Genomic DNA, 26,227 nt, shown 5'->3' on the forward strand with positions numbered 1-26,227 from the left:
ATTTTAAGATCTGTGTAGTGCCTTCTGGCCACTACATGTTAACTCCTCTGTTCCTGGCCCAGATTAAGGACAGACTTGCACCCTCCTTCTCCTCTAAGCGCAGCTTTCCAGCTGTGCTGTGAAGACCCTCAGCTCCTTCTGTGCCTTGAAAAGTCACAGATTTAGAAGACTCAAATGTTGACACAGGTGGGGTAAAAAGGTTTCCACAATACTTGGCAGGGAAAAAAGTCAAAAAGCTAGAAGGCCGTCAATAAGGGAACACTGACCCTACAGACAGTCAACTCTATTTAGCCAATTCTCAGGGACAAACAATTGAGCTGAGAGCCATCAAGTTGACATTATCAACTTATGGAGTCACTGTCCCTGCTCAAGTTGCTGAGTACCATTTGCTTTCTAGTTTGCAATGCCATGTTTCATTTTAACAATGACACAATCTTGTCTATACATTCTCTCCATGCCATATGAGCAGGTCACCTGCCCCTGGCCAGGGGATGCTGCTGCATTGCCTCAGCTGGGTCTACACCAAAAATGACACTGCTCAAAGCCACAGTTTAGCTAAATTGATTTTTCAGAGCAGGTTAAAAATTGCCTTCCACATCTACCACAAGCTACTATCATCTTACTCTGTCCTTTGACTAAACTTGGGGGTTCTGGGGGAGAGCTGAGGGTAGTTGGTTAGTTGTTTTCACAGGTGGGGTAAAATGGACAGTAAAGGAAGAACACAAAAGGAAAAAGGCTCTACTACCTGCTTTCCTGGTCCCCAAGTATCCAGGATCTTCTCTCACTGCAACAGCAGTTCTCATTCCAGTGTCCCAAAGCCTCTTCTTCATAATATACTCATAGAATCACAGAATAGTTTTGGTTGGAAGAGACCTTAAAGATCATCTAGTTCCAGCCCCCATCCATGGGCAGGGACCCTTCCAATAGATCAGGCTCCTCCAAGCCCTAACCAGCCTCACTTGTATGGGTTTTTCTTTTTGTATTCTGGGATTATTTCCACCCCTCTCCCGCCCCCCCCCCCCACCTTGTCTGGTAAACAGATGGATGTCACAGAAATGAAAAGCATGAAATGGAAGGAGCAACCAAAACTGAAATGCAGCATTATGCAAGGCAGTTATGGAGAAGAAATATGTTATGTCACTGGCTGTTACTCAGTCAAGAGTGGTTAATGAGTTCACACTATTTAACTATCTCCCCAAAATGGGCATCACAGCTTGAGGAATGCAGATAGAACTTTGAGATGATCGAAAATAAGGAATGGAAGGGAAATAAGGAAACCAAAACGGCTTAATGCTCTTTCTTGCCTTCAGATGCATGACACGGGGCACAGTTGTCCTAAGTCTGGGTCTCAAATATTTGTTTTTAATTCACAGAAAACACCCTGACTGAGCAGCAGGAGTGCAAGTGACACACAGAACTTGCCATCATTTCTTAAAGCAGGGGGAGCTCAGTCTCTGTGCTGGGATTGCCAAGTCCTGCAAGAACATCCAGCTCAGAAACTCGGACAGCTCTGTCTTTGGAAGAGGCCTGAGGAGCATGTGCTTTAACCAGCATCTGTCCCTTTTCACTTGAACCACATTTGAACTTCTTAGCAGTGAAAAATCATTCTGCCCTGTTTCTATTCCTCTGAGAAATTGCACACAGGCCCCTCTTATTACTACATTAGTGTAATTTTGTCTCTGACATTCCCCCTGAGAGGAATTACTCATGTCCTGCTATTATTTATTTTACTGCTAAGAACCTGGGTTTTAGGAGTAGTTTTAATTAAATACCAATGCTCCTCCTCCTCAATTAGGATCACCTTTATCTAGGTTGCTGTGCTTTGCATTCTCTAGCAGCAATACTTGTTTCCTCTTATTTATCCATCCTACCACCGTTCTCTCTGGAACTCAAAAAAGCCCCCCTCTACCACCAAGTCATTGTCATGCAAAATACAAGGTTTTACCAGATATAAAGAACCATCCCATGGAAGATAACCTGATGTTTAATACTGGCTATGCAGAATTCCAGTTTAAAATTATGTTAAGTGGCACTGCCCAAAGCAACAGCAGCAGCTTCCATAATCCCCCAAAGGCTGCTGTGCCAGTCCACAGCATGTGGCTACTACTGTCCTTTTCTGATTTCCCTGCTCCTCTGGGGCCTTGCTTCCACTTCCTTTGCTCCCCCCTACCCTCTCATGTCGTGATTTTCTTTGGGAGCTTGAAGTGCAGCACAGCCACCCCTGGGTAAACACCTCTTCAAAGTCTTTGCTGTCCCTGGATAATGAATCGGATCACAATGTATTCCAGACTTGGGTACACAGGATTCTTGGAAGCTGCCCTAGATTAATGATTTAAGAGTTATTCATTCATGCTCCCCAAGTGACAGAGGCAGAACTGATGACTCCTGACTTGGAAGTTGGCAGGAATATCCTCAACTATTTCTACAGAGTGGAATCAAGCTGCAGCAACTCCATCCAAGTGCGTGAGCTGATCCAGTGCCTGGCAGCGACAGCTGCGGACACAGCACAACGTTACACAAGCACTGCTGGCACCAAGGCCCTCCTGGCCACCAGCCCCTGCCAACACTGGCACAGGTGCCCTTCCCCAGGCAACCTCACCCAGCCATTCTGCAGCCTGCCCAGGGCACAAATTCCCTCCAGGCACTGTTTGGTTCCCACCTTCCCTAGGGAAAAGAAGAGGCAACAAATTATTTTGATGTCTCTCTTCACAGACTTGACAAGGCTTTTTTCCAAAAGTTTACTGACTATAGTTATTTCCCTAACCAGAAGGTGGTTTTGTTTTATGAGCACATATTATTCCTTTTCCAAGAGCAAAATGGAACTGCATTCACGTATTAGCACCATTAGCATGCAAAGAGAAAGTGTGGATGCTCTGCCCTGCACTTCTGGGCTCAGCAAGTGCCTTCCCTCCATGGCTCCAGCAGCTCTGCCAAATCCATGCTCTGCTGTGCTCCCATCAAGGACTGTCATGTATACCCATGACCTAAGCACACATTTCTGGAGGCTTCCCAGCTAGGAATCGTTTCAGTATAAGGAAGGGACACTGATGATCAAACATTTTTTAGGTTTTACCAGTTTTTTTCAGAGCCATCTCTGTACATTCAAGGTATTTTTTCCCTACCTTTAACAGGCTTTTCCTGCAGCTAGGACAAGCTCTCTACTACTTTCTGGCCTCTCAACCAATAGTTTTCAACAGCCATAAACTGATTGTTCAGGTGTCATACAAATTAAAAAAAAAAATCTTATCTCCTTACTCTAGGTTTCAACAGCATTTCCTCAAACCTTGCCAATTAAAAAACTTTAAGTCCAAATTCCCAAGGCAGGAACCATCTTCATTTCGCCTCCTACAGAACAACAAATAATCTAGCAATGTTGAAAATCACTAAATTAGTAAACCATAAGCTGATGTCTATTTACTAAATTTTACTTTCATTCATCTACTGTTCTTTCAATACCCATCATTCTGCTACTTAAATATATGTTTTAGAGGCACAGTCCCTGGCATTTATTCACCACTAGAACACAGGCAGTGTTAAAAACACCACAGGCACAAGGCAGTGTTAAAAAAATTCTCTCCCACCCATTTTTATGGCTTCAGACCTCAGAAAATTAGCTCTTACTAGTTGATTTTTCAGCCTAAAAAGGGAGTACCAGAGATATAATACATTTATCTGAGTTCTACAGACCGGGAAGGTAATAAAAATGCAAGAAGTCATTTTAGTTTCAGTGTCCAGAATGCTGAACCCTGTTGCCCCATCTACCTCCCACAAAAGCAGGCTTACCTTGAAAAAAGATCCCAGAGAAATACTTCTGGAGTAAATTCAGTCCCTTCTTCCTTCTGACTGCAGGTTGCTGCTTGTCTTAAATACAGGAAACATCCCTTGCTTCAGGCAAAAATTCTCAGCAATTTAGTCTAAAAGCTTCTGCAGAAAACTCCTCATGCACATGCAAAGCCCCCGGCTCCAGCTGCTTCCTCAGCAGCGCTGCCCCTTGCCAGGTGCTGGGCAGTGATCCCAGTGCTCCCACCCCTGTTCCCAGCACGCAGCACAGGTGGTAGCACAACTCAGGGAAGGTACAGCAGCCTCACAAACACCAATTCCATTGAAACCTCGCAGTTCCGGCTGGGGAGATCTCATTGCAGACACACAGCCCTGTCAGGATGCTGGGATGCAGTGAGTCAATGTTTTCTGGGACCTTTTTTTATCGTGGGCTGATGCTGTGAGCTCAGCAAAGAGGATGGCACAGTGCCTTGAGTGGCATTTTACACAAAAGGCAAAAGCAAGATACTAATCAAGATTCTGGTGTGTAGAGACTCCATGCATTTTCCCCTCAACCAAGCCTGGAAAACACAGGCTTAGCATCACACTGGGGTGGGGAGAGAGCTACAGACATAACAGCCTTACACTTTGAGAATCTGTGATTAAAAACTCTCAGGCCTGTAAACTGCAGGCCACAAGTGGCAAATAAAGTGTCATTCCATCACAGACTCGTTTCTCTATGTGGGGAGCATTGCCACGTCTTTTTGTGGATGTCAGGACTCTGGGCATTGTGCTGGTGTTGCATAACTTGCCTGGGTCCCAAGTAATGCAATTTCAAAAATTGCAAAAGCTAATACAAAGTTGACACTTCTGCAGGCTAGGTTTCAGCAACAGTTTGCCTGGCACCCTGAGAAGGAAGGTAAACTGTTCCATGGCTTCAGACTTCACAGGGATGTAAATGAGGACAGATTTATTAAGCTGATTGAAACGGCTCATACTGGCTGAAACTCTGCAGCTGTAACCATTATATTCCTGATCCTTGAGTCCCAAATGCAACCCAGCAGAATCCAATGTTTTAATCAAGACACCAAGTGCCATGGCTTCTCCCCACTGCAGTCAGTTTAGAAATCAACACCAGCAGGGCTGCCAGGGAGGCAATTAGGTATTTTCCATAGGTATCTGATAAAGAAGCCAGTTATTTACAACTTCCTGGCACATCAGTTACTTCAGTATTTCCTACACAACACTCAGAAAAGAGAAGCACTGTTTTTTGGTGTTTTTTTTTCTCCCAGATAAAGGTGTTGTATTCCAGAGCCAATTCATTTTTCGTGTTCTTGAAGCTGGCTTCTATTTCCTCACCTGGATAACCACAAGCACATTTTTGTGAACATTAGGTAACAAGAAAGCCTGCTGCTAATTCTTCCTCATCAGAGCCTGGGGAAAAATCTGAGCTGTTGGGTGAAAGCTAAAAAAACAAACAGAATAGATGGGAGGGGGAAGAGGAGTGAGAAATAATTCAGGAGTGAGTCAGTCATACTCCTCCTGCTTAGTCACCTGTAGTTGTGCTCTCCAGACACACTGAAGATTGGGAATAAGATTGCTGCCTGCCCTCCACCTACCCCCTCCTGACAAGGACTTGGGAAAAGAGATAGGGCAGAGTTTGGGGAATCAGACACTAGAGATGCTTGTTTTCCAGTGTAAGAGAGCTGCCAGTAGCCTCTTTGTTTCCCACCTCCTTCTGTTGCCCCTGCACTATTTTGCAGTTAAATCATCTTGATTCAACCTGTTAATCTGCTGGTCTGAGTTCCTCTGATGGTGCCCTGCAGTTTTGACATCGTAGGGGGTTGCCATGGAGAAGAGGGTGATGTCATTGACACAAAAAGCACCCAACTTACAAATACAACAGGAACCGAGCTATTTATAAGAGCTGCTTCTCTTCCCCCACTCTTTGCTGAGGTGGGTGGAAGCAAAGACAGCAGCTCCATTCTTGATGTTTCTGTCAACAAGTTTCAGAAATGAATTTTCTTGTCAGAAAATATCCCAAGACTGTGAGATTACTGAATGCTGTCAGCTTTCGGACTTCATTCATTAGAGCTCGATTTATGTTTCCCAGCCCCTCACTGGTTTGAGGTTAAATAACATTCATGTTTGTAGAGTAACTTCTGCCCTGAAAATCTCTGCAGCATTACTGAGATACAACCACTTCTGGAAGGAAAGGCATGTCACAAAAAGAGAGGGGACAGAGACCCTGGTTTATGTAAAGGCTTCATACTGCTTATAACCACTCAGTAATAACTCAAAGAATCACAGAGCAGCCTCAGCTGGAAGGGACCCCCAAGGACCCTGTGACTATTGGTTTGGCCTTGACTGTGTGGGGTTTGCACATCAACACAATTCTTACAGAAATAATGTTTAGTGCATGTAAAAATGGCAAAACACAGAGGAGAGAAAAGGGAAGATTAAGAACTTAGAGAGGAACAAAAATAATAATTTTAGAATGCACTTGGAATAAGGCAGTTCAGTTCACATACAGGTAAAGTACTAATCCAGGTTGGCTGAGGGGTAGATGCAGAACAGTCCAGTGCCTTTATTGCATATCAAGGAAGCATACCAATACTGAATTCTGCAATATTCCAACTTTCTTTTTCCCTACAAAATGATTCCCGAGTGAATGATAATATAAAGTATTGCACTACAAAGTACATTACTAGTTTAACTTCAAGGAAATATACAACCCAAGGCACTGAAAAATCAAGAGACTCCAAAGCACTGGGAAAAAAACCCATCAGCTCAGGCCTAGAAACTGAACACTAACATTTGTCTTTTATCAGCATTGTGTCATCCAGCTCCTGATCCTGCTTGGTAAATCACACTTCCACACCAGCTGGAACCATGAGGTCAATAATTAAATAGCTTTGGATCATAGTTATTACAAAAGGAAAGCAGGGAACAAATATTTCTAGAAGCAACAAATGAACAACATTGTTCCTCGGTCTTTACTGAATGACCTTGATATTCATGTTGTTTAATAATTTAAACTATTATGGAAATGAAACCTTCATATTTCTAAGCTTCCAAACAGCATCCAGCTTCTGCTGGATTAACTGAGCAGAGGGGCAAAAAGTGTGAAATAGTAAGAACCAAAAGAATGAAACTGTTAAAGGAGTTCAGTGTTCCTTGTCAAGCTTTAAGGGTGATCTGTACAAACACAGGCACATCCATGTGACTGCAGCACCCATAGCCCGAGGCTAAAGGAAAGACTCCAACCACCAATTCCCAGCCCACAGGCAAATAACTCACTTCAAATAAGAATTCAGCTTTTGTACATCGAGGCATCCTTGGGGAAATCACTGGGGCGCAGCAGTGAGTGCTGCACCTCAGCCCAAATGCATTTTGGAATATTATTTGGGAAAGCAGCAGCAGAACAGAAGAAAGACACAGAATTACTTGCTGATGCTCATGCAGAAGGGGTGATTTGTCTTCTTTAAATAATAGAATCATTAAGGTTGGAAAAGATCTCCAAGAGCCCACCCAGCACCACCAAGGTCACTACTAATCCAGGTCATCCCCAAGTGCCACCTCCATATATTATTTAAATCCTGCCAGGGACACTGACTCAACCACTTTTTACTAAAGAGTGCCCTAAAGTCCCATAAGAATGGAGATTCTTCTCAGCCCTTTTTGTTGCTCATTTATTTATAGAAGCATTTTTATACTGTCTTTCACAGCAGTACCCAGATTAAGTTTCAGTTGGGCTTTGGCCCTTTTAATTTTGTTCCTGCATAACCTCACAACATCCTTATAGCTCTCCTGAATTGCCTGTCCCTTCTAGTTTACTCTGGAACCCCAAAAATCCTAGTTTATTCTGTGAAATCATTTTATCTGCTAGCACAAGCTCAGGCTTACACTTCTGATAATGTACCAGTTATCAGGTGCATCTTTCTCTTCTGAGGTTTTCTTGATCTTTTTATTGAACACAAACCCCAAGCTGCAAAAGTCTCAGATACAAATATTCTGAGTGCACTTATCTGATAAATTTTAGATTTCCCAATTATTTCAGAGTCAGGATTTTAAATCTACAAATCACATATCTTTGAAGACCAGCAGATGATCAGTACTCCTCACCTTTCCTCAAGCTTCCTTAAAATGGTCTCTTCAGATGTTAAGCGAGAAAATAAATCCAGTTTCAGAGATCCCAATGGATTTGTAAATGCTTGCAGGTGTACCTTAAAAAGCAATTAGGTTCTGTAGCATCATAGGCTGCTCCCCTAAGAGCCACTAAGGAGGTAACCTGGACCACCTGTATTTCAGTGTAAGCAATGATCTTGGTGAGCCCTCAGAAAGTGTGTAATCAACTCCAGCTGCAGCCTCAGAGCTGGAGGAGAAGAAAATGGCTCACACCTCTGGGGTTTGTCCCATCCACAGCTCAAGCACATTAAATGAGCCCCTAATTTTTACCTTTAGCATTTTTGATTGCTCAGTGATTTCCTGCAAATATTTCTAGACCCCTTTTTGCTTAACAGAGTGGACATTAATAATTTGATTATTTCAGTTTCTGAATCAAAGCAGCTGAAGCCTGCAGATATCTTCCAGACATCCCTCTTGTATCTCTGGTCAAGTTTTGTTCCCAAGCAACCTGGTACAATCATGACCCATCACATTCCTATTTTCCTTTGTGCACTTTTATTTATATAATAGGCATTAAAATTTTCCATAGCCCAGATTCCATCACTCTATTTTTTAATGATAACTTCACTAGGACTTCTACATCTGGCTGTCACACAATTTCATTTTACCCTCTACCTGCTGTGGAACATTTTGTCCTGTCAGGATTTATAAATGCCTCTTTTCCCTCAGAAAGTATTAAGACAGTTTTCATCTCCAAATATCCTGCAGGCAAGGCTGGTGTGTCTCCTACTTCATGACCTTGTGGCAATCCCAGCCTGCAAGGTCACAGAGCACCTCTGTGTTACACAATGATGCAAAAAGTGATGCTTGGGAAAAGCTTGTTGAAGGTTAGAGGCAGTTACTTGAACACACAACAGGGATGTCCCAAGAGCTCCCTCAGTTCCTGTTCCATGTTGGTGCAATCAGCTCATGGTAGAGGGGAGGCAGCAGAGAGGCAGAGTTCGTCAAAGCAGGAGTGGGAACAAACATCACAAGAGATGACTGCTGGTTCTTGTTGTACCTGCTTGCTCCTCTTCATTATTTGGGTGTGTTTATTATGGAGAAATTGATAATGCCATGGCTGTTTCTGTTTTTACACTACTGGGGGGCAGTTTTGTGTTGTCAGGGAGGTAGATGAAGAGTAACTGATTGTAGGCAGCCATATTAGACAGAGAAGGCTTAGCACACTTTTTGTTTAGAAAGAAAACAGATGCCAACAAAAAAGTAACAGTGGAGTATTGCAGCTGTGATTTAGATCTCATTTAAGTACCGACAAATAGGTTCACTTACATATTTTAAAGACCTGAAGAACAGATTTCCTCTACTGAACTTCTGCTGAGAGCTCTTATCTCTGCTCAGCCTGTCCTCAAAAGCTTTCTGTGCAAATTAGACACAGTGAAGTTGTTCTGTACTGGCTACAAACACGCCTTGTCTGAGAAGTCCTTGGGATGACTGAAACTTTGTTAGGAGCCTTCTCTTCCTAATCTACCTGGAATTCAGCTCAGTGCTGCAGGATATAAACTGAAAAAGTTGCAAGTGAGAGGACAGCAAATGAGATTCCCCAGATTTTGCCTAACAGTTAAAGGATCAGCAAAAGCAAAAAAAAATCAGTTAAATAAAAGAACAAACATGGCATCCTTTTAGAGCTAGCAGAAGTTAGCTGTGCATTGGATTCCTGAGTGCTCTACCAGTGATCTTGGCTCTAAACTCTGGTTAGAGACAGAGCATTGTTTATCTGCTAGCTCAACACATGACTAATCAATGTACTACAAGAAGCATTAATTAAGGCACTAATGGACCAAAATAAATTCTTCAGCAGCAGTTTACATTCGATATTAAAGCTGGTCTACCAGGGCATTTAGGTCCTATTCCTGAATTAGAATATGTAACCCTAACCCTCTCAGAGAAAGTGTAAAAAAAGGTATTAGGAATCCAAGACAGCAAAAAGAAGACAGGCCAAAGTAACAGGAACAGTGATGGAATATGCAGAAACAAAGCAGGAAAGAAGGTGGCTTGAAGCAATGTGGAAAAGACAAAACTGAGTTCCCCCTCAAAATTTGAAGGTAACACAAAGGGGGAGGACCAAATAGAACCATGGCTGGTGAATTCAACAAAATGAAAAAACACAGTCCATTTGGCTTCTTAGGGAGAAGAAATTGCTAATGATGCAGTTGTCTACTCTCACTTTCCTGTGTGGGAGAAGCTGTAAGGAAGTAAATCCCAAGTCTGAGAAGTTTCCCTACACTTCAAGTACATAGTACCACCCTGGGTTTGGATCTGGTAAATTCTGTTGTCTTGAATAAAATGAAGCCTTTGTACTGGTTTCAGTAATGCGGTACATAAAAGGTTAACACATATAACTATCCCCAAAACCTCCCACAAAAGCCTGCCAACACATCACTTAGGACAAATTGAGATTTCAGGGATGCTCAAATCCAGTCAGGAACTTCAGCCCTTGCAAAAGTAAACAAAACTCTTGCCTTAAGAAGAAAAATGGTTTATGTGTGCAGCTTTTCCACTTCTGGCTTCATCTACTTCTTCTTGTGGCAACTTTCTACAAGAACACATTCCATGTAGAATCATTCAAGCTGTATTCAGGTGTCCAGGAAATCCCATGTGGTTATGAAAGCTGCCACCAAATGAGAGGCTTTTGCATCCAGCAGCCACAAAATATTCCCAGTCAGGCAGCAGCACTTCTGCATGGATTCTAAATGAAGTCTTTTGAAACCATTTGATAGCAATGTTAAATATGATACTCACTACCAAAACACAACTTTATTGATTAAACACCAATAAAGGACCAACTGAATGCAGGACAAAGACATTTCAAAGAGTGGGGTGCAAGTTAGGTGTTAAATTTTTAAGGAGCTGTACAAGAAGGGGAGGTGGCAGTTAAGACAAAACAATTTTTTCTCACAAACTGCTCCAACACAAAAAGGTTCATGTAGAGGCTCAGGAGGTTTTCCACACACTCATGCAATAGAAACATTCTTGAGCAAGTCCCATGTGAAGTATTGCAGAAATGGCTCCAATCACTCTCATGTTTACATTTGAAAACAAAAAAGCAACAACAAATTCTTCTCTAGAATACAAAATGTGTTTGTTTTCTATGAAGTCACTGGAAGTTCACCAGGAGGAAAGTTTCTCCCACAGCAGTTAAGGTCAACAAAAGTCGTTCTTTGAAAGAGCTGTCAAACATTTCACTGATTTCCTCTCTTAACTCCCTCAGCAGAGGTACTGTGGACTTACCATCTGCATTCAGAATTCTCTCAAAAAGTTTACTCCAGAAATCACTGTCAGGAGTCCTAAAACAAACAGAGCAGCGTTCAGTGGAACAATACACACACACACACATATATACAGTGTGTCTATCAAGGTCTCCATTTATATTCAGCACCAAACATCCTGGGAGAACCATGCCTGAAATAATAATTTCACTCACCTGAGTAAATATAAAGGAAAACTAGGACTGTGTTGCTCATTTTATATGTATGGACCCCATTCTCTTTCTCCAATAGGTTTCTGGATAGTAACTACACAGGTCTAAAGCAAATGTTTATACAGTTACCTCTACTAGCAGACCTGACCACTACCATCATTCACACTAAGCCACAGCAGTTTTAGTTTACAGGAATTATCAAGAACATTTTTGAACCAAACAACTTGGGAAACTCCTTTCATGAATAAAGGGCAGAGGTAAATCTTATTTACCCACTTGCAAGCTAAGTTAACAGGGCAATATTAAAGGAAAGCTGCAAGAAAAAATAAAAGAAAAAAAAAAAAGAAAAAGATGGTTTAGAGCCAGTTTTGCTTCCTTTTTACCCCGCCTCCATCTGCAAGAGTTCTGTACAGATAATATTTTGGAGACAATTAATAGTAATAAATCCCCTCTCTCCCAGATGTACCCACACAACATGAATAAAAAGGTTAAGTGACTCATTTAAGTTCCAGAAAACTGATATTAGAGCAAACCCTTTGTTCTTCAGTCTTGCACTGCTACTGACTACTGAAGCATTTTTCTCCCTCGAGCTAAGAGTTACAGTGGCTTTGAAACAAATTATCTGCCTCTGCTTTATCTAAGTGACTCACAAAACAGCAGCAGCCAGTCTCAGAATGAATCCAGCCTGTACTGTTTGTGCTATTTCACTGGTAACTCCTGTATTTGCTAAAATAATCAATGCAGAACCTAACCAAGAAAACAATATACAAGACTTGAGTCCATTTTCTGTGTGGGATTAGATGAGCAAGAGGTGTGGCACAGGAGATGAAGTGTTGCTAAGGAGGTGTCAAGAGTTCCAAGTGACAAAAATAGTCCTAAAAATTCAAATGCAGCTTCTATATCCTGCTCACATAAACCTGCACAGATGACATTTCCTAAAATAGTAGTGAAAAAAGAAAAAAAATCACCTTATCCATTCCTTAATAATGGTAAAAATCCTCCCCTGAAAAACAGGCTGTCAGTATTATACTTGAAGATTAAAAAACCAACTTGATCACAATTTACATTCTACCTTCTCCTAAATCTCTACCACAATGTTTCAGTGGGTTCAATTCCTTCTGTCACCTTTTAAGTGGGTTCTCTTTTATTGAAAGCCATTGACCTTGGAAGAAAAATGTTGTGCTCTACTCTGCAATTCCCCATTGCTTTGGTAATTTGCTGAACTGGTAGTAAAATCAGTAGCTCTTGCAGTCATTATGCTATATCTACATTTGTTTAATAAAAATAATTAAGTCCTGTTTAAAAAAGCTTTCTTAAGATAAGAGGGTCATGGTTGTTGTATTTAACCCCAGTCAGCCTTCTAGTAAGAAGCTTTATTTCTAGCTGTCAATACCTGAATTCTCAGAACATTTTTTGAAGAACGTTATTCTGTCAATAAAATCCTTGAAAAAAAATACCCCAAAACAAACCACCAAACAAACTCAAATGAACCTCAAAGAAATAAAAAAGTCACTTGGAGTACTTTGAACACAAAGGACAGAAGCAATGCCATCTTTACAAAAGCAGAATTACTAAAAGCCACAGGAAGAAGAATCCTGTGTCTTGGGGGGTGTTACAGTGCCACCAGCACGTGTGGCTGTGTGCACAGGATGAAGAGCAAAACTGATCCCCATCAGCTGACTCTTCTCCCAGGGAATACTCAGCTGTGCAGCCTCTTCTGGTGGATGAAGGCTCCCTGCAGCAGTGAATTTGCTTGTCACAGATTACTTGAAAGCTTCAAACTGACTAGAGCAAATGTCATCAATCAATAAGAACTAGACAGACTAAAAGATCCATGTGTGAATGGAAATGGATTCAGTGCAAATTCCTTATTCCCACATAATGAAATAGCTCATTTACACTGTTGATATAAGATTTCAGTACAATGTGTAACTAAAGCACTTATGCAGACATTTATTGGAATAACTGATATTGAAAAGTAATGAATGATAAGTCTATAACACTTTCAGAAGCAAAGCAGAAGAGAGGGTGGAAAATGAATTCCTTATTTGGACTCTGAACTCCCAAATTATGAACTGATGCATGCAGGGGAGTGAGAAGCCATTACAGCCTGGTTCCAGCTCCACAGAACTTGTGCCCAGGCTTTATCTTCTTCCTGCAGTGTCCCCTGTAGCCCTTCACAGGTCTCATTCCTCAAGACTCCCTCCAATTCCTACCTCAGCCCAAAATCCTGATTTTTTCAATCCAGCATCCCCAGCTTTGACTACAATTCCTTTCCAATACACTCCTCCCCTTCAAACTCCACTGAGTTTGGACAGACAGCTCTATCCTTCCCAACTCAGACTTGCTATTCCTCTTGCTCCAGTTATCCAGACAGTTACTGCTCTTTTTCCCATACCCACATCCTGATCATGTCCCTGACACCATGTCCCAGCCTCCTCAACTCAGGCTTTATGTGGCAGTAGCTCAATTTAATCTCCTGCAAAATTAAACAAAGGATATCATAGTAGGAAACCAGACATATACCCAGTTAAAAAAAAAAAAAAGACATTTTTTCCTCTGTACACAGCTTAAGAAGATTGGATTTTTTCCAAAGGCTGAATACAGCAAACTGGGAGATGTAAGCAGTGCAGGTTGCTAGGGAACTGGACAACTCCCACGCTGTAGTGGGTTTTCTTAAAGCAATGGTCCTAGGAGTGATCCATGATCCTGAATCAGATACCTGTCCAGCAACTGCTGTCATGAGTGCACAGTTCTGGAAAATCCTTGTGAAATGCCAAGGCAAGTAAAGCTGCAGTATGTGCCTAACAAAATAAACAACTGTTCAGTCTAAGAACAAATAAAGGGCACAGGAAGGCAGAGCAGACTGATAGTCAAAACATGCAGCTAAAAGTGAGCAGTAGAATTTAATACCTGAGACAAACAGCAGCTTCCAAAAAGCAGCTGTTTGCACACTTGCATCTTAGATGACAGTTTTAAATTATTTTCTTTGCTGCACAAGTGTACTGTTTCTACAGCTGTTACACCCTGCCATCAGTGTCTTAGTAGAATGAAAGAAAAAAGCAGAAAGCCAAATGAATCCATTTCTGAGGCAACATGCTCTTGTGATCTTTGCCCCTCTCACCAACCACCCACTTACAAACTTCTCCAAGCTTGATCTGTAAGGTGCTGACTAAGTCTCATCTGAAAGGATGGAAAAAGCAAAATCATCTCAACCAGATTATTCATATTCAACTTAAAATTGTCTCCTACACAGCACTGAAGCTACCAGTGAACAAGTCCAACAACTTCACAATTTCAGGCCCCACAAAACTAACATTTTTTGGCAAAACCAGCCCCAAGCTGCTGTACATTCCAAGCCCTGAAGATAGTACAGTCTAAGCTCTGAAGATAGTATCACTATAAAGAAAATGAAGTTAGAGGTCTCTTCTTTCCCAGCAGCCCCTTCTGCAAAAGGACTTACTTTGATAAGTCTTGGCTGATTTTCCAGATGGCATTCTCCTGATAGACCTGGATATGATCCCCAAACAACAGCAAATGGACTATATCTGCAATGCCAACCAAGTCTACCTGTAATCACAACAAACAACACAAAATTCAATGTCTATCACTTCCTGCTCTTACTGCTTTCACACATTTAAGTTGGAAGCATCTTTACACCAGAATCTTCCAGAGACGTGTTAAGCAAGAAAACTTCAAAAGGTAAAATTCTGTTTTCATTGTAGGTTTCTAAATAAATACAGTAGCTACAATCACTGAACAGCACTGCTAATCCTTTCACTTAATGCCAAAGAGTCCATCAGATGCAAAATTCTCTTTATTCAGTATTTATTGATCAGAGCTTTCCACAGCACTTGGAAATTTTAACTTAAGAAAATAGGTTTTGTAAAGGAAACACAGAAATTAAGATGTCCTACTAAATACAGACTCACCTGATAAGGAAGAGAACTTTCTGCCAGAAGCTGCTGTCCATGAGGGGTGTGAGCTGTGGGACAGTTATAGGGCAAGCTGACTCGAGGCAGTACCCTCAAATCCAGGCTGTGAGAGAAATCCACCACCTTCAGAGCATTTGGCACCTCCTCATCAGAAAAGGCATCGCAGATCCTGAGCAGAAGAAGCACATTAGGCAGAAGACAATCCAACAAACTTTTCCTTTCTTTTAGAATTAAATTGAGCAGCATAGTGAAGGCAAGTCTTAGCCATGTCAATACTCCCCTCTGATGGCTGCTGTCAGAACTACTGCTGCTAGGGCTGCCCTGCATGGCAAGAGCTCACAGCAGGGAGCTTGGGGATGATAGTGCTGTCTCCACAGTAAGCAATAGGAAACAATAAAGAGTTGAGGATGATGCTATTTTTGTATTTGTCACAGTTATCTGAAACAAAGTCTGTGGACTGTGGGAGTAGTGTGATGCCTTTTCAGTGGTCCTGAAATGATGAGCCAGACACAGGTGGTGAAAAGGGGTTATCTTTGCAAGGATCCTTATGGTGCACAACAGCCAGATGAAAAGCGCTGAAGATGCACACATAACAAAGCAAACGCAATTTTTACAAGTCTAGCAAATCAGCATAACTGACAAGAATCTTCAATTAAAGACATAGGTGATGAGGTAATTCCCCCTGGTTCTGCCCATTTCTGAACAACCCCCCTCAGATGGGAACTAAGCTTTGTTTATGAATATGTGTCTTGAAGAGCTGTTTGCAACCTTGCCTCTCAGAGAGCCTAACCTTGGACCCTGGGGCTTGGAGCCACTGGGGAATTTATTTTGTCTTTCTGTCTAATAGAGTAGGTTAAATGCTAGCTATGAATGCAATCATAGGCTACAGAGCTATAAATATACATATGTAAATAATATAGAGAATAGATAAAAGCAAAAAGGCAAGAATCAATTTGGAATCAGTGTAATGTTTTACACTTCTCCTTCTCCATCTAAATCTCAAAATACTTGTTACAAAAAATAATGAAGCTTGATAATACTTCTAGAAACTTCTCCTAGTCTACAGGTGAGGAAGGACAAACCAGAAGGGCAGGGAGGAGTCTCTCTATTGACAACTGCCAAGCCAACAACATCTATATATCACAGCTCTCATGAGTACTCTTCTTACATACTTGTATGCTCTGAGCTTATTTTTTAAGTTGTACTATGCACTTGTCCTTTTGCTATCTGAAAAACCCCCAAACCATTACCCTAACTTTTTGGCAGTTGTTTGTTTTGTATTTGCCACACAGAAATACAGCAGGAGGTATCAAAGTCCATCAAGCCACTCTTAGATCAGTGACTTCCAAAACAGGATGCAGCACCCTAAGGGATGTGCAAGACAACCCACTGCAGGATGTGAAGAAAATAGTAGAACTTGCACAGTACAGGTATGTACTTTATAAATAATTATGTAAATAAGTTAATAATAAAATAATCACAAAGAAATGATAAGTAAACTATGTTGGGAGTATGTATGTGAGATGACTGTAAGCTCCAAGTAAATTTAAATTTAATAGCTATTTTTAACATATCAATGATAACTAAGAACAGCCCCAGTGAATTTATGTAATGGAATTATATCTGATTCATTAGACATTCTGGCTACTGGCTTCCCACTGATGCCTTAAGTTTTTAGCTTTTATGTATTTTTCATGTATTTGTAGTTCTGTAGACTGTTAAATGACTCAGTGCAACTTTCAGTACTTTTCCAGCCTTCCTTCCCACAATGAGCAGGCACTTATTAACACATTCCTAAAATTTTGTTGTCTTGCTTGTAAGTTCCCCAAGGACACTTAATTTTGTACCACGTAATCACTGGCATAATAAAGGTAGGAGAGGAGGGCAGAACCCAAGGAGATTACAAACCAACTGCTCCTCTAACTGGACAATATTGACCAGATATTCTGATTGCCTGATCTTATCAATTGCAAGGATCTAATCTGGGACACTGGTTTTTGCCATATTATGTACCTAAAGGCACTCAACCTTCACATAAATGTTTGCTTTTATATTATCATTCTAACATGGCCTGGAAAAGTTTGTGCTTTATTTCCAGACATCACCACACTTAGTTCACAGATCACATTCCAAGGGATACGTGACTTTGTTAACATCACATGGGAAAGAGCTTTAAGAAGAAAGTTAGGTGGGTGCATTAAGGTACAAGCTGGACTGCAGAGGAAGCTGAACACTTTGTTTGGAGTATCTGGATATTCCAGTCCCACCTGTTTCTGTCTTCTCATCTCCTGGGTTTCAAGTATGCAAAGACAAGTTACAAACTATATTGTGACTTGCATTAGTGGTCCAAAACCTTAGTAAAGCAGAAACTTAAAAACACAGCAAACCATAATAGCAAAACCATTTTGTTGAACATGAGTTTTACAAAGTCAATTATACTATTTCTACAGGAAGGCTTATTCCTAAATTAAGTGTTTTCAGTCTTATCAGAATACACTGGAGCCTAAAAAAACCTGGACTGCAGAATTAGGCCTGTTTTGCCAGTGGGCAGGTTCAGCACAAGAGGCACAGAAACCAACTTAAGGAATAGTGTAATTTTCTATAATGCAAGAACTTAAAGAATCACACGAAGGGAAGTTCAGCAATGCACCTCACCATTGCTGCCAAGGATTGCCTACAGCAATGGAGATACAGCACCAGTTACACTCTAAAGATTTCATCACCCCCCAGAGCCACACAGCAGCTGGGGGACTCTGTCACAGCACTGGAGATCCCCTCCCAGAACTGGCAATTCCTACAGGTACATCCATCCACAGACAAAGAGGCTTCCAACTGTGCTGGGACAGGGCCCAGCTTGACCAGGGGGCAATAAACAAACTGACACCACTTCCAGTGCAGGAACATCTGGGGTCAGCCTCCTCCTGGGTTCTTCCCAAAGCCTGGCTAGGGCTCAAGGAGCAACCCTGAGAGTTGCCTTTTCTCCTATATCCCCAAACCCCAGGTGTGGCCTTACCTGGTTTCTAAATACAAGAAAGTGAATACATGTTTTGACAATGAGTGGATACATAGATGATACTACTAATGAGTCTTTGTTAATGTATATTTCCAACAAATATAACATTTGGTTGGAAGGTCATCTAGAGATCAGCTTTGGCTCAGGGCCTGCTGTTCAGGCCTCAGTGCTTCAGCTCAAGGGTACAAGTTACAGCAGCACGGGAGCTGTAGCTGAAATGACTGTTCTGTACCCTCCCATACTGACAGGCAGAGACAAACCTGTCTCCCAGGAAGAACACCTCTGGCCTCAGATCTCCATGGACAATCTCAGCTTTGTGCAGCTTCTCTACCACATGCAGAAGATCATGAACAACCACGAAGATGATTTCCTTTGTGATGAACTTACGGTCACAGAGAATATCCTGAAAAGAGAATAAACATCTTTCTCTGTACCCTTCTACCTTCGATTAGGTGAAATATTTATAGCTCACTTTTTGTTTCATTATTCATTTGTACAGAGGTAACAGTCCCACCATAAATTCACTATAATCAGATTTTGCCCAGACAGAATTACAAGAACTGTAAGCCAGGAAACATTATTATTCAAAATTGGACAAAAGACCAGGAGGAGGAAATTGAAGACTGAAATCACTACTGAATTTCAGTCCTATTTGTATGCAACAATTCAAAATGCACTTACAAGAGTTAAAGTGAGAATCATTCAGCAAGACATTAATTGCTATGACCTTGCTGTAGCTGACTGGAATGTATTGAAAGAGGTTAAATTAAACAACAGCTTTAGATGCAAATCTCGCTGTGGAATAACATGTGGGTTTTGGCTCCAGTCCTTTATGACTCACTAAGACAGAAAATGTGAAAAATTGGTCCAAGATTGTCTCGGAGAAGCACATGATCTATGAATGAGAAACCAGACCCATCTGAGGCATTAACAGACAGCCCTGATTTGTATACAGATAAAGCCCAGAGCATCTGTATTGCAGATTAGACAGGAGAAGCTCTTCAGCAAGCAGCATAACACCACTCCAAACTCAATACTGGCACCCAAGCAGGAGTTTGGACCTTCCAACTGCCCCTGGTTTGTCTGTACTGACCCTCAGTGTGAAGCAATTTGTATCCTTGTGCACAATGGCACAGCCATCCTGGTACAGGTAACAGCTGCAATTCTCACTGAAGCTCTGGTCAAAGTCAGAATTCAAACGCTTCTGTAGCTCAAGGGTGATATAAAAATCCCAAGGCACAGGCTGAGAATACACCTACAAGAAGGTACATAAGAAGAACATTTATTTTTGGAATAAAGTGAAAATTGCTCATTTTCATATTCTTCTCATCCTCTTTTTTTCCCCCCTCCCACTTGATCAAGGAAGACATTTTTCACAGTCAGAAACTTTTAAACTATATCCTCAGTTAGGAAGAGGACTCAAACTAGCAAACTTCTTCCATGGAATTCAGAAATTAAGAGTTGATATTAATAGATGAGATTTTACCAGTTCACACTTCTTGTACAATAACCATCGTGTGTGTTACCTTTATTGCAAATCCCTTTGAACCCGACTGCAAAATGCATCCAGTTGGAATAGCAAAAAGCATCTTGTATTCTTCATCGTTCCAATATTCCATTTTGATGCAGTAAGTCTCATTTCCTGTGAGGAAAGTTTACATTCATAAACTGTCACAGTAAATACTCTTCCCAAGTCATTCCCCACCTGTGGCACATAAAACTAAGAGGGTGGATATGAGCCATAATTCAAACCCATTAAAGCACAAACTGCACTGCAAAGGGTCTGGCACACCTACCCAGCTCAACGTCCTTCTCAGGCTCCATGTGAGGCAGAGCTCCAGCCTCCAGGTGAAAATCTGGAGAGGCAGCCAGTGATGGCAGCACAGAATCTAAAAGCTTTTTACGCTGTTCAGGGCTCCACGGGAACTGAGCCACATCATCATCTAAGAAAACAAACAACATGTAGAGATGAGCTGAAACTGTGTTCTCTCTCTGCAATTTGGTTGTGTCTGTCAGTAAAAGTAAGCTGGATACTGGAAACTTTTGATGGACATTCTGATTTACTATTCATCTCTTAGCAAGTCAACTCATCTCTTTCCAATAGTTCTGGGAAGTCAATGTGACTCTTGTCTTCAAAACTGCCTTAGAGACTTTTACCATGAGGTCTCAAGGATTCTACTGTAGCATCATGCAAAATGTATCTATCTTTCACAAGAGACAAAGCTCTGAATTATTTCAGCCACAGCAGAATTCAAACTCATTCTGCAAATCAACACTCCTTTTTTAAATCTATGCCCATAGCAAGTGATTAGTTTGGGGTTTAGGGAAATTTAGTCCTTTGATTATAGCAGAGGTTTGATGTAAGAAAAGGAAAACAAAGCTGGACTCCAACTCTGTTGTTCTTGGCAACGCTAAGAATTTATTGGCTTTTATGTCCTGGAAGACACCTGTAGGACTGGACTTACTCTCCTTCTTAACAGAACATAAGGTCATTCAATAGATGAGTTGATCTGTAAAAACCAAGATAGCCTCAATGTTTACTCTGCTTGATCATTTGAGATAATACACAAGAACTAGACAGCCTCTACTGCCTTCTCCCAAATGCCATGGCTGAAATGAGGGAGAACAGTTTAAACTTTCACAGAACACATGTAAGAACCAGACTATCTACTGTTATGCCCACACTTATTTGAAGAGCATTGCAGTAAGCACTGCTCAGGAAGCAATTCTGTGAAAGAGCCAGGAAATAGTGTAGGCTGGAGGCTACAATGTGTTCCAAGCTTTTGCCATCACAAACCTAGGAAATTTACTGGCATATTTTGTGGGAATAAACTGACAGACATCTGAAGCAACTTCTATTTTTTACATGGTATTAAGAATTACTATATCCAGGGTGAGAGCTGCAGTTCAAGGGAGATGTGAAGAAATCAAGAAACAAAGACATTAAAACATCTGAACAAATGCTTTCTTTTTTTCTGAAGAGATTTTTCATCTTGCTCTAAAGTTTAGTACATATGATAAAAACAAGACAAAGATCCATCCAAAATATCCCAGCTATTTAAGTGACGTGATTTCTAATTGTATTTTCCTTCCAAGTCCCAAGCATGCTTCATCATAAAATAGTTTGTAGGCACATAAGAACATAACTCTGCAGAGCAGATATACTGAAATTTCAAATACACAATTCTAATAAAGCACCATAAGCCAAAACCAAAGGAGTCAAAGAAAGTTAAACACCTTGAACACCATCATCCAACACACATCTAGTTCCCCAGGTCAGATTTTGAAGGCTTTTTGTGACCATTTCTGTTCTAACTGTAATCTAAATATTTAGAACAGAAAGAAACAAATGCCTTTAACTGGAAGAAAAATAAGCAAAGAAACTGACAATTTTAAGTATCAGTACTGCTTTCCATCAATAGGAATAAGAAGGATACTGTGAAGCAGCACAGCAGTTTACAGCATAGTTAAAATGCAGATTAAACCAAAATTATGCAACTTGCACTAGACTCCAAATTCCTGTTCATTCCTTTCAAAGTAGTAGCTTATCAGCACATCAGGAGACACACAATATGATGACAGAGAAAAAAAGAAGACAGACCAAAACAAAGCTACCTTAGCAGTTATTACTGCCATCCAGTCCAAATTTTTAATTTTGGAATTTGACCTCATTACTCCCACAGAATGTGTGCTTTACTACCCTAAGTAACTTCTCTGTCACCTCAATACTGACATGCTTGGGATGCTGACAAGGAGAATCCTGTACTGCACCTCACTGCTGCTTCAGACAAGGGAGACAAGCTCAGTCACAGTAATGGGAAACACACAAAGCAGAGCAGGAAGGACAGAAAAATCCCCACATTTAGTGACAGGTGCAAGTTATTTGTTGTGAATGAAATTCAGTTTAGTACTAACCAGTAACCCCTTCAGCAGGCAAGCTCTGAGCCAGCTCCAGTTTCTCACTGATCTGCAGGTATTTAATAGCAGATGTTTGTGTAACAGAGGACAGAGAACCTCCAGAGACCGAAGCAGCCGATGAGTGAGTATCTTCCAGGCTTGCTTCCATGATGGGGCTGTAAATAAAACCATCGAGTACTCAGACTAAGCAAAGATACAAGTTGTAGATGACATCACCCCGGGGACTAGGAGAGGACACTGTGCACACCCAGATTTAATTAACATGAAGGAATTCTTTCCCATCCCTAGCAGAAAGCCAGAAGTCATGTCAGAGCTTCATTTCAGTTTTGATGATTGATTATACTCAGAATCTTAGTCTAGAGATGATTTCATCAATCTTTTTTTCCACCAAATTTAACTGCTACAAAAGAAGACATCCTGAATATTTATCACTACCTTTGCTACGCAACTTCAGTGCTTTCAAAGCAGTGAAGGGTTGGGTGGGAAATATTTCTTCCTAATTATCATCAGCAAGGTTTTCAAGGAACCTCCTGAGTAAAAAACACATTCAAGCATGGTATACATGTTTACATCCTAAGAGCCAGCAAATCAACTCAACTCTAGATTAAGAAACTCCCATATACCAGATGATTTTTCTTCACAATGATAAAAAGGCTTCTCTTCTCTCCAGCATTTTTACTCTGTAGAAGAACTAAAGTACAAACACTATAATCATTTTATATAGTCAAAATAGGTACAGGAGCCAATAGTATAAAAGGAACTGATGATACTGGTCTTCATGTTTGATAATGAAGATAGAAAGCATTTATTAAATTCTCTGAAAGTTATTTGGTTAAAAAACATTGTCCCACAGCACTAATGCAAAAAGCCAAGTGGGCCTGCTGTTTCCACTTCAATCTGCTCAAAGCAAAATGGACCCTGAGCTAAAGAAATGGCTCTCGCCATGATATTCTGGTCTTCTCAGAAAAACTCCTTCCTCAGCAACACTAAAATCACAACATGAAAGGCATGCAGGAGAAGGGGCTGTAGGTCCCTTGCTGTTATTTACCTCAGTTTCTTTACACTGAGAACTTCAGTGAATGCCTCTTCACCCACTGGTGTCTCCTGATTCAGTGGTGCACCCCTGGATTCTGGACTATCTTCCTTCAGCTCACCCTGAGAGAAAGCAGGAGCTGGGAGTCTCTGAGCTCCCACCCCGTGAAAGGGCGTTGAGGCCAGGTGGGCAGCCCTGGTAAAGTCACACGTGTCCTCTGGGTTGGCACAAAGGCTCTTGTTCTTGTAGGAGCCCGTCACAATTGCATCCTCACTCAAGCGTTCAATTCCATTCAGCTCATCCTGCAAATAAACAGAAAACACACTGAAAGCCTCCAGATTGTACGACAAATCTTTCTTTATTTAAAAGCTGAACATTTCTCTTCCCTTTCTTCCATTCCACCACCTTCCAACATGAACAGGACTTTCAGCCTTCAGGAATTCTACTTAGCACAGAATCCCAGAATGGCCCAGGTCAGAAAGGACCTTAAAGACCATCGACTTCCACCCCTCCCCATGGCAAGGGACACCTTCCACAAGTGCAGCCTGCTCCAAGCCCCATCCAACCGGGCCTGGAACACTTCCTGGGACACGGCAGCCACAGCCACAACAGGATATTTCCTGTACCAGCTCACCATCACCCCCTTCAATTACTGCCATGCCAGGCAGCAGCACAGGCTGCCTTGGTGTCTCCTGGCCAGGAAATCTGCCATGGCCCCAAGGGTTTCCTTACACAGGCTCCTGCTGCTGCTGCCGTGCTTTCCTTGGCACTCAGAGAATCCACAGCATCACGAACAGCGAGAGGCTGACGGGCACTTTTCTCATGGGCACCATCTGCTGAACAACTAAGAGGAAGTTACACTCAGTTACATATTTATTAGAGCAGCTGCCCATCTCCAACAAATTCCTCTCAAGAGTTTAAGTCTATTGATCCTTCCAATCAACCCATTTCTACTACAGAACTAGCACTAAGCAATAGTTACTTCTCTCCAGAATGAAGCAAGTTCATAGAGCAGCTTAAATAGTTCTAGGTTGAAGATGAAGAACAGAAGACTATTTCCTCATCAGGGACTCTGACTAATCAAATAAAAAATACCAAGATAAACAAAACAAAACACACACCCCCACACACCCCTACAAGAAGCAGTTATTTTAGCTGCTACAGCAAGGGTTTGATGCTTCTGTTTGCCTTCCCTCTGAAATCCAGTTCTTTATAATTCTACCTTGTATTCTGATGTGTCAAAGCAGAGGATTCATCAAATATAGAGAAAAATGGAACAGCAGCCGGTGGGGGAAGCAGACCTACACCTGTAAAGAAAAACCAAGAGGCTCTATCATATCCACAGTTCTTGCAAAACAGCATCTCCAACTCTACTTAAAATAGTTAATATGCAGTTCTAAAAGTACTACTCCTAACAGGAAGTTACAGAGCTGGCATATAAAGAAAGCCATTTTAAAAGGTTTGGTTTTGCCACATTAATGAACCACCCCTTTACCACCATATTATGTGAGCTAACTTGCTGTGTTTAAACTATGCTTCAGAACTTGTACATTTTTCTGCAAGACTGTCTTATTCCTTTGTTTCTCCTTAGAGTTTAAAAATGTATTTCCACTGTGGCTGTCTGGGGATTCATCAGGAGTCTGGATAACCACTGTCAACAACAACAAAAGTCAACTCTGATCAGAAGTAAAGTTCTTCAGGATTTGACCTTCCCAACAAAACTTATCAAAATCAACAACATACAATTTTGGGATGTATTCCACTAGCCAAACCTCTGAGGAAAAAGGACTTAAGGTAGTTATCAATCTCATGATAGATTTAAACTCTTCTGAAATGTTACTGAGACTGCAAACATAAAAGATGGAAGAAAACTTTGCAGCTACTGAAAGAAAAATGCTCTTCTTCTTCTTCTTGAAAGTCCTTTCAAATAGTGACACTTCTCAGATCTCATATGCTCAATAAGGTAAAAGGCACTACTAGCACACACACTGTCATTCTTCTAACCCACTTAAACTTTGGGTTTAAATTTGCTGCCTTCTTGGTATTCATGGAACACTTCCCTTTAACCAGACCTTCTTGTTAATGGTAAAAACTTGACTACTTACCCTCAGAACAAGATGGTTTTTGTAGCTGAGTATCTTCATAGACCTGGAATTCACTGTGAAAAAGATAAAATAAATGAGTTTGTATTCTACAGACCTTCAGAAAACCTAAATAAATTCTGTGAAAAAGGCAAGCCAGGATGACAAATGCTTCTTGCAAGAAGTTAAGATCCCTCAGACAAATAATCAAACAGACGCAGAAAGAGCCCAGCTCCTGCTTACAGGCTGATGCCAAGGCTATATTCCATTCCAGCTGAGCAAACAGGCTGCTAGTGATCCATGTTACTAATTGGACCTCCACAGCCTCACAAGTGTTCTCCCTGCTGTCACAAAAACCCCTCTATTACCTTTGTGACTGAGGCTGTTTCTCCCCATATTCTTTTGCACTGGGAAAAGCAAATCCTTGCATTCCCAAAGGTGTGAAAGCTGCCATCACCTCTGCTGCCTGTGGAAACAAAGCCACATTTCAGTCCTACAGTGGTTGCAAGGCTACAGAAATGCTTGTAAGTGGTTGCAAGTTCTACAGAATTGCAAGCCAGGCAAAAAGGTTCAAAAACATGAAGATAATCCCATGTAGCCATTAAAACCCTGATAGAAAATGGTTGCCTTTGGCCAGTTTTATTTATTTAGCTTACCTGCATGAAGAAAGTAAAGTCCACTTTTATTGCATAGTGAAGTTAAAAGGCATCATTTACTCTTTGCAACCATATTTATACTTTCATAGGAGATTTTAGTTACCCTGCAACTATTAAGGACATATGTAAGCAGTTCAGCAGCTTACAAAGTCACAACTCTGTTTCATTATTTAAAGTACTTACTGTGAAGGCATTTTGGAAACAGAGAAGGAAGAGATAGAGAATA

General features: G+C 41.2%; 2 protein-coding genes across 6 annotated transcripts in view; both read right to left on the minus strand.

Annotated features, from left to right (window-relative positions):
• PAK6 (p21 (RAC1) activated kinase 6) overlaps nt 1-7,949 on the minus strand; it is a 42,278-nt gene extending 34,329 nt beyond the window's left edge. The window contains exon 1 of one of the 2 annotated variants that reach the window (XM_064715213.1): nt 7,885-7,949. The gene's annotated coding sequence lies outside the window, so the exon portion shown is untranslated. Of the gene's footprint in view, nt 1-3,783; nt 4,304-7,884 lie in introns of those variants that run through there. The other variant, XM_064715212.1, reaches the window with a different exon arrangement.
• A 483-nt stretch (nt 7,950-8,432) lies between these two features.
• BUB1B (BUB1 mitotic checkpoint serine/threonine kinase B) overlaps nt 8,433-26,227 on the minus strand; it is a 34,550-nt gene continuing 16,755 nt past the window's right edge. For all 4 annotated transcript variants that reach the window (XM_064715217.1, XM_064715218.1, XM_064715219.1 and 1 more), the window contains exons 11-23: nt 25,714-25,811; nt 25,370-25,422; nt 24,487-24,571; nt 23,997-24,108; nt 23,280-23,566; nt 22,229-22,386; nt 20,110-20,256; nt 19,840-19,955; nt 19,407-19,568; nt 18,574-18,716; nt 15,298-15,469; nt 14,829-14,935; nt 8,433-11,231 (exon numbers count right to left, since the gene is read on the minus strand). In XM_064715217.1, the coding sequence (XP_064571287.1) occupies nt 11,042-11,231; nt 14,829-14,935; nt 15,298-15,469; nt 18,574-18,716; nt 19,407-19,568; nt 19,840-19,955; nt 20,110-20,256; nt 22,229-22,386; nt 23,280-23,566; nt 23,997-24,108; nt 24,487-24,571; nt 25,370-25,422; nt 25,714-25,811 (1,830 nt within the window). In that variant the 3' untranslated portion in view covers nt 8,433-11,041. The remainder of the gene's footprint in view (nt 11,232-14,828; nt 14,936-15,297; nt 15,470-18,573; nt 18,717-19,406; nt 19,569-19,839; nt 19,956-20,109; nt 20,257-22,228; nt 22,387-23,279; nt 23,567-23,996; nt 24,109-24,486; nt 24,572-25,369; nt 25,423-25,713; nt 25,812-26,227) is intronic.

Source organism: Zonotrichia leucophrys, chromosome 5 (genome assembly GCF_028769735.1).
Source record: "Zonotrichia leucophrys gambelii isolate GWCS_2022_RI chromosome 5, RI_Zleu_2.0, whole genome shotgun sequence".
Lineage (NCBI taxonomy): Eukaryota > Metazoa > Chordata > Aves > Passeriformes > Passerellidae > Zonotrichia > Zonotrichia leucophrys.